The sequence below is a fragment of the Camelus bactrianus genome, chromosome 3, assembly GCF_048773025.1.
Source record: "Camelus bactrianus isolate YW-2024 breed Bactrian camel chromosome 3, ASM4877302v1, whole genome shotgun sequence".
NCBI lineage: Eukaryota > Metazoa > Chordata > Mammalia > Artiodactyla > Camelidae > Camelus > Camelus bactrianus.
In genome coordinates, this window is record NC_133541.1 from 97923019 (window position 1) to 97931509 (window position 8491).

Below are 8491 nucleotides of genomic sequence, written 5' to 3' on the forward strand. Positions count from 1 at the left end.
AGGGAAATGCTTTTTCAAAAACCTAAAGATACAAGAACAACTGTATGGAGGAGGGAACAAATCTAGCCAGTAAAATTTAGAAGTTATTTAAACCTTTAATACATAGTCTCTAAATAACTGCCAATATTCATTTCCCAAATGTAATCACCCAGATGGTGCAATTTGATCAGCTCAGCTGATGGAATGCTAGAGGAGAGAGGAAAAAGGGTGGCACTGGAACAGACATCCAAGCTGACATTTAAATTAGGAGCATCATGCTTTTCATAAAGGAAACTTAGGGTGTAGGTGGTAGCAGCTAAAACTGATCCAGTTAGTCCACAGCCACCATGCACCTAGGTTTCAGGGCCTTGACAATACGGATGATAGTGTCTCTTCTATTTCTTAAACCAGATGCAGAGTCCCTGCAGCAGCCTGTCAGGATCCACTTGCATTGTAGCCCCTGTATTTACCAAGGTAACCTATCCACACTGCATGATGGGGTTTAGATTTTATAGTTAAATTTTAGGCATTATCAAAGAGGTAGGAAGAAGGAAAGAGGACACTAAAAAGGACCTCAGAGATTATAATTATTTTATATATGAGAAAACCAAGTCCCAAGAAGGGTGAAATTATTGTTCAACTTCACAGAGCAACTCATGGTTTTTTCTATGCTCTTTAGACTTCTGCTCTGTGTCAATCCTCCAGCTCTGGAAGGCAGTGCTTAGACTATCCTTTCCAAGCAGACTATGCTCTGCCTGACCTCAAGATTCATCAGATTCTCTTAACTGGTATAAGATGCTCTTCTGAAGAAGTCAATGAGCAAAGCCATGTCTATTTCCTGCTTGGGTCACAGTCAGAGAGCAGGATTGAAAAGCCTTCTCTCTTACCCACTGGAAATAGCAGGATTCAATCAGCTGGTTAAAGCAAGCCAAGGCTGTTATCTTCTCTGGGCTCTCTGTCCTCCAGTTTCCAAACCTTGCAGAACCAAAACTATTGCTCATTGCTAGTCCAAGGTATGAAAAGCAGGGCAGGGTCTTAAACTATACCAGATACAGGATGGGAGGCACAGGAAACAATGTCATTAAGATTAAGACTATCAATTCTGGAAGCTCACTTTAAGCAGATGCTATGAAGCACATGCGTCTATTATTTCCATGTCTCCTCTTCTGCATTCCTTTCCCCATGATATGCAGCCCTGACTGGGCATCAGGCTCAAAGGCTGGGCTGGTGGTCATTAAGTCCTAACTAGGTCTCATCTGACAGAAGGACCTCAGACCCTCTCTGGTCTGAGGACCAAGTTACAATCTGAAATTTAACTCTACATTCTAGAGGACCCTGGAGCTGGGAATAGGAGAGGAGGGAAAATAGGATTTAAGGGGTAAATTTACCACAAATGCCACCCATTCATGTATGCATTATGAGACTGCACTAGCTATTGTTAATAAATACTTTTTATATATCAATATAACTCTTCATTTTTAAAAGAAAGTCTCCAGATTACTTCTCTGACATGACCTTCAAACCCTCAAGTACACTGAACATTCTGCTAGCCCTATTGCACAAAGAACTTGAGTTCCACAAAGTATAGGAGTCTTCCAAGTTCCTATGACAGGTTTTAACCAGCTAATGTCAGAGCTGAGATTTTGGCCCAAGTCCTCTAAGTCATGATTCAGAATTCTTAAATTACAATACTTCCCATGCTACTTGACCAACAATAAAGATTAAATCTGTGACTATGAGGTATTCAATAAAATAATACAACAAAGTGAAGACTTTCCAACTAATCTGTTTTCTATTGTGAAAAATGGCTCCTGGGGAAATAACAACTTTCTCACTAAATAACTCCATGAAATTAAGATGAAAATAACTTATACCTAACTGTAAAGTTATATACTTATGTACACTATAAAGCACAAAAGATGCTCAGCAAGCTCCTTGTTTTAAAGTATAGTCGGTTGTCAGTACTTACTATGAAAATGCATGCACACTTACCTGCAACTGGCATCCCAAACCGCTGTATATGGTGAAACAGTTTCTTCCATTCTGTGAATTCTGCGTTTGTTCTTCAGCATCTTCAAGACATCTCTACAACCAGAGGACAGTTTGTCGTGTTTGAATGTCGAGTCCAGGCCACAGCCACAGTTCAAGTTCACTGGTACAGAGAGAAAGAGCAGATAGCAGACTCAGACGACTTCCGAATTCTGAGGAAAAGTACAGTGATAAGATTTTCAATTTACTTTTCACTCCGAGTAACCCCGAAATCTAATTCATGTTTTAATGTTTAATAGCTGATTTGTTACAGGTTCAGAAATTTCTACTGTGAAACAATTGTTATTTCAAATCTAAATGATTCCTCAACATAAACAACCAAAAAAGAAAAAAAGCTGTTTTGTTTTGATGAATCAGTAGTTTTAATAGCTGTAAAAATACCAGATTAGTTTCATAGATTAATCTTAATTATCTTCCTAATGAGTTCTTGGCATACAAACAAGAAAAAATGTGAGAATAAACATATTTTTTAAAGAGTAAAACAAATGAAACCGATGCATAACTTTCTAAATAGTTTGTTGTATCAGCTTCCTACCAAATAATTAATTTGGAAAAGGGTAACAAGTATGATGACCTACCTCATGCTAAACACTGAGTTTAAATATAAACAATTTTTCATCCTCACATCAATATTTTGAGGTATGTGTTATCAATTCCATTTTATAAGCAAGCAAACTGAAATTAGAAATGCTTAACACCTTGCCAAAGGTCACAAAGCTAATAAACACTGCAGCCCAGGTTCAAGACCAAGATAGTTCTTACACCAAGCAAAGAAAATATATCCACTTAAATATTAATTCAAAACAACTGAACATTTGCACATCACATTTAGGAAGAAATATCTCTATTACACAATATGATGTTAGTTTCAAAATTACATTACTTGCATTTTCTGAAACTAAAGGAATATAAATTTATTATAATAAATCTAGAAAAATATATTATAAAAAAGAATAAATATAAAATTACTAATATTCTCACCACCCAGAGAAGACTATTAACCTTTTGTGTATTTTTTTACAGGAATTCTATAGTATTTTTATAATGTAATATTCAATTTTAATTAGATTAAAAGAAAAGGATTTTCTCAGGAGAAAGAGACCTCCTTAGGATTAGTGTTTCAGCAACAGTTCTCACTCAGAGAAGAGATGTTATATAGTCTTACCTTCATGTTAGACATGAAGAACTAAGGCCCAGAGAAGTAATTTTTACAAAATCACAGAGCAATTTAATGGTAGAACAGAACTGAAACACAGTTTTTCTAGCACCCTGCCAAGTGTTCATTCTATTATGCACCTTTTCTGAGTTTCTACAGAATTTATCATCTGACTCAAAATTACTGTCAACGTTGTATTTGCTTCAAGTTATTTCTCATATATACATGGTCGCTTCTCCCAACTAAATTGTCATTTAAATTCTCTCTCTATTCTCTTCTTTTATCTTTCAGAAGCTTGTTTATCACCCATTCCTGGTAAGCACAATTTTTCAGCATCTTGATAATAATAATTAAATCAAATTTAGCATTAGAAGACTTTGTCTGCTACATTACTTTTGCCTTCTGGAGGAGTTTTGAGGCTACCTTATGCCAACTCTTGAACTGACACAACAGAAGCAGCAAGATAATTGGAATTTATCACTGTATTTGTTCATTCATTCATTCATTCAACATGTATTTACTATAGACAGGGTACGGCCAGGTTCCATTCTTGGCCCTTCCATGCCCTCAGGGCATGCGTTCTTCCTCTAATTCCACTTGGTGTATTATTGGTGCCTTGTGAGCTATACACAGAGGCAGTAAGGAAGTGTCCTGACATCAAACATCCACACTGAATGTAGGTGTTCTGCCCATCACACAGTGGCCATCATTGTACTAACATTAGGTCTAATTACCATGGCAATGATAATTTTTAGGTCAGTTCAGAAAAATCTTTCTATGGTTCCTTTATGCTAACCCCTCAAGCTTACAGAAATATGCAAGTCGAGGAATAAAGTATAATCCCTGCTTTCAAGAAACTCATAGCCAAGTAGAGAAGACAGATGTGCCTAAGAAGCAGGTGATAGGCACCATGCTGGGATTATTTTAGGTTGTATTTTTAAGATTTATCTTTATGAGCCCACTCAATGACAAAAATCTAATCAGATGGATTTTTTTTTTAAATCTCAGGAATACCCTATTTATTCCTAGCGCCTACTCTCCCTGACATCCTCCCACACTGTTTGTTTGTTAATATGGGGCATTCAAGTACTCTGGTCAAGTTGAATCTCTTCCCTTTCCAGAGGAAGTCTGTACCTTGATTATCACAGAAGCATTTCCTGAAGACTCTGGGGAATTTAAGTGTATTGCAGAAAATGAGGCTGGGACTGCAGTCTCCACAGCAAGACTCTCTGTTTCCCCAGGTAATTATTCCTCAGGATCGCCCTGCTCAAATTCACCTCTGAGCCAAGAAGAATATTCTCTATTTCTATTTGACCTGGTGACTAATTATATTTTCCAGAAGGAAAGGAAGTGGAGAAATCAGAGAGTTCTCCAAAGTTACACAGGAGGAAATTTTCCCCAAAACTGGCCTCCTTTCCCTGGAGCAGTGACAGCTACACAAAGGACAAAACTCCAGACAATACCTCAATAAACCTTATGCCAACTCTTCCTGAAACAGCCAGTCACACTGAACATGAGATCGACGTTCCAAAGGAAGATTTTTGCACCATCAATGAAAATTCCTGTGAGCTACCACCACAATGGTAAGGGCAGACAGACCTAACATTCGCTCATTCAACAATTGCTCTTGGTTCTATAGATAGAACAGTGAACAGGACAAAGCTCCTGCCTCAGAGAGCTTGCATTCTGAGAAGAAGCACTTTATTTCTGTCATTTCTCTATTACATTCCATCATGCATTTTACCAGGGCCGAAATAGTAAGTTATGTGCTTAGATCCACATTTAAGGGTTTGATACAGAGACTTACTGAAAACAAAAATCAGCAATGATGAAATGGCAAAAGATTTTGAAGAAGTGGAATCTTTTCCCAAAATAGAATTCAGTGTGTTACCTCAATATAAATATGTAAAACATTTTGTGATAGAGGTTTTTTTCTTAGTCAGTCTTGGAATATAGACAGAATTGTCCTTGCATTTAGAGAACAAACGTATAAACGGAAAGATAATACAGTAGAGTGGCTCTGCCAATCAGGCTATGTTTAAAACACCATCCACCACCATCCCTACTTCCCAAACACAAACCACAAACAAAAATACTGATTTTTTTTAAAACCTGCACGTTGATACTTCAAAAGTCATTTAAATTTTTTCTTTTATCTAACACAATCCACTAAATATTTCACCAGCCTAAAGTTACCTTTAGGCTCAATATCTTTAATAAAACTTAACCGGTCTTCTTGACCACTTACCTAGGACAACTAAATGTAGCCTCTGTTAGTAACAAAATACGAAGGTACTGGAATCTCTTTTTAGATTTTGTGAGTACTATTTGGGTTTATTAAGTGAGAGAAATACATCAAGTTAGAGATGGACAGAATCAAAGGTCATCTATCTGATGTTCCTTATGCTACAAATGACAAAAACTGTAGATGACTGGCTCATATTATTGAGGGCTGGTTCTTCATGCTTCCACGACCTTGGGATAGGTACTTCTTCAACGTTTCTTGCAATGAAGGCAGAAAGGGAAAGTTTGGACTTGGGAGACTAACAGACCTAGAACAATGTATGTGAAGTACACAGTAGGAATTCAAAAATAGTAGCTATTACTTCACTGCATTGCTTTTTTATCAGGATCAGTGTATCTCCAATAACACCCCATGACGGTGATTTCTCAGTTGGTCCCCTGGAACCCCTTTAGCTTATGGGATCTCTAGTTGCCTAAGAAGTAACTACTCCTACAAATAAAGACTCCTTGTGGGGTCAAGGAAGAATGGGTGTGTGGGAAAATAAGTAAGACTGCAATTTATTCAACAGACATTTATTAAGAACATTCTATGAGTTTTGTCAATTTCTGCACTACACTTGCCTTGGGAAAATAGCCAACACTCATCCAAAATTTTCCTCCATGAGTACCTATGTTTAGTAGTGAGCATTGAGGACTTAAAAAGACCTTGAATTTACAATATAGTATCTTTTCTATGCAATTACCATCATTTTCATTAACAAAATCATTTGTGGGGGAAATTATCCAGTAAAAGTTCCATGAAAGTTTAAGAAGTTTTTACCGAATGTCTACTATGAGCTACATTGTCCTAGGCAAGGTAAGTAATAAAGAGTCTCTCCCTCAGAAAAAAATTTAACCTAGTTGAGGAGATATATTATGTCACATAGTAGTCCATTATATGATTTCCTGTTTCATTTGAGTCTCTCAGCAACCTGATTTAGGTTAGTAAAACAGTTTTTTTATTTTTTATTAATTATTAAAGTTATTTTTCAGTTAATTATTACAGTTCAGAGAGTTTAAGCAACTTGTCTAAGGTTACACAGCAAGTATGTGGTAGAGTGGGCACTCACACTTAGGTCTCCAAAATAGATAATAAAAAGGTTAATGTGTCTAGAAAGTTGTAGAACATTAACCAAATTAATGTTATCATTTTTACTGTTTGACTCCAAACCCAGTGGAGTGTCCATTATTATTTCTTGCTTGAGAAGAATATGATTGAGTCAAGTGCAAGAATGGATATTTCAAACTATGAGTGCTACAGTGGGATTCCCTTTTGCTATATGTCTATGCAGAACTTCAGTAATCGTAGTGAACCATGCATAACCTGAAAAATAAATAAAACATTCTTCTCTCTTTAGTCCTTTCATACTCAATATGATAGTTTCCTTCTCAGTCAATACGGCAGAAATTACCGTCAACAGACATATCTGACCTCTGACCTTAGAAGATGCTCACAGTACCACTTTCACAACTGCTATACACTTCACATTTTAAAATACAAGGACTATGTATGAAGAAGGGACTAGTGAGTGACAGTTAAAATAGCTACCCTTCTACTGATGATGGGACAAGAAGGAATTCCCTGGATATGCAGCAGGAAATGTTTCAGTAGGAAACATCTGAGATAGTAGGAAGTTACCTACATTTCGTTAGGCATTAGAATGATTTACCAGAGGCCTGTACTCATAATTTAAAGAAATGGAAAAAGTTGCCTTTGGGAGCAGGCTGGAATAGGGTTCACCGATCTTAATTCTTTCAGTTTTAGGATGATTCTTCTCAAATAAGCAACTAAGCCATTCAAACAGCCATATTTGTGAAGAAACACAAAATACCATTTCAAAAATGCAAACCAAACATTAAAAGGTATAAAAAAGATTCATAGTAGATTACTGAATATATATATCCTTAACTTCTGAGAATGATGTCATTAAAAAATATCTTACTTACTTACCTTTCCTACTGAACCATCCCTTGATCCCCTAATTGTAGCAAGAACCTTAGCCTAGATGTACCATGCAGCTACCACTCTGTGCTGGACATTGTAGCTTACAAAGGCCCGTGGGAAAGAAGAGGCTAAGCTTAAAGGATAAAGACTAAATAAAACTAAAGTTCTTCCTCAACTATAGAGCATTTAGAATCTGCCCAATGCAAAATTGGGAATTTAAATTTGTCCTAGGCATCTTCCCTACTTGGCTGGTAAGGTATATCTCAATCAAACCCTGTTCCTGGGAAGAACCAAATAACAGTCACATATACGACATTTAAAGTGCCTAGAATAGGGCCTGACTCATAGTAAATGCTGTATGTGCCAGTTATTCTTGTTATTGTTATTGTCACTTGCATTTACATTTTAAGTCTCTCTAATTTGGATTGAAAGGCTTTGTCCCTATTAATGGAATGTGAAATAACAGTAAGCAGATGTGGAGAAACATTTTAGCAGATTCCTGAAATAAGACTTTGTAGACAAACGCCTACTCATCAAGCCAAGTATGTCTTTTCTGCTAAGGAATGGCTGCATGCCCAGGTGGCAGTTATCAAACCTTCTCTGAACGCCAAAGGAAGAATGGTCAGCTGTGAAGAATTTTAAATGGCTCATATATGCTCAAACACCGATTCATTGGACCCTAATGTACACAGTAATTAAACCAGGACTGGGGTACCCAGGAGGGAGGGGAATAAATAGTTACGCTTTAAACAACAGAAGCATATCAAAGCTGAAGCCATTAAATAGGGAGAATTCCACTCGATGGGACTGATTCTCAAGTTACCTACCCCTTTCCACCACCTCTTGTTGATTTGAATGTTTCTTCCTCTGTAATTATTTGCTTCCCTACATAAAAATGGAAACCTAAATACCAAGAAGGTCTCCTGAGTGAAAAGAGAAACGAAACTGTGTAACTGTAAGGAGCAAAGGAGATATAGAAGTTTACCAGTACAGAGCCCTAATTGTATAGACTGCTTGTTTAGTGTTTCAAAGCTCTTTTAGAATAAAAGCATAAGGTCTAGGAGGCAAATCTCATTCAG

The 8491-nt window shown here is 36.8% G+C and overlaps 1 protein-coding gene across 6 annotated transcripts in view; it reads right to left on the reverse strand.

Annotated features, from left to right (window-relative positions):
• Positions 1–8491, reverse strand: part of KLHL3 (kelch like family member 3) — a 238159-nt gene that overhangs the window by 212177 nt on the left and 17491 nt on the right. For 5 of the 6 annotated variants that reach the window (XM_045507716.2, XM_045507715.2, XM_045507713.2 and 2 more), the window contains exon 2: positions 1972–2131. In XM_045507716.2, the coding sequence (XP_045363672.1) occupies positions 1972–2051 (80 nt within the window). In that variant the 5' untranslated portion in view covers positions 2052–2131. Of the gene's footprint in view, positions 1–1971; positions 2132–8491 lie in introns of those variants that run through there. The other variant, XM_074360726.1, reaches the window with a different exon arrangement.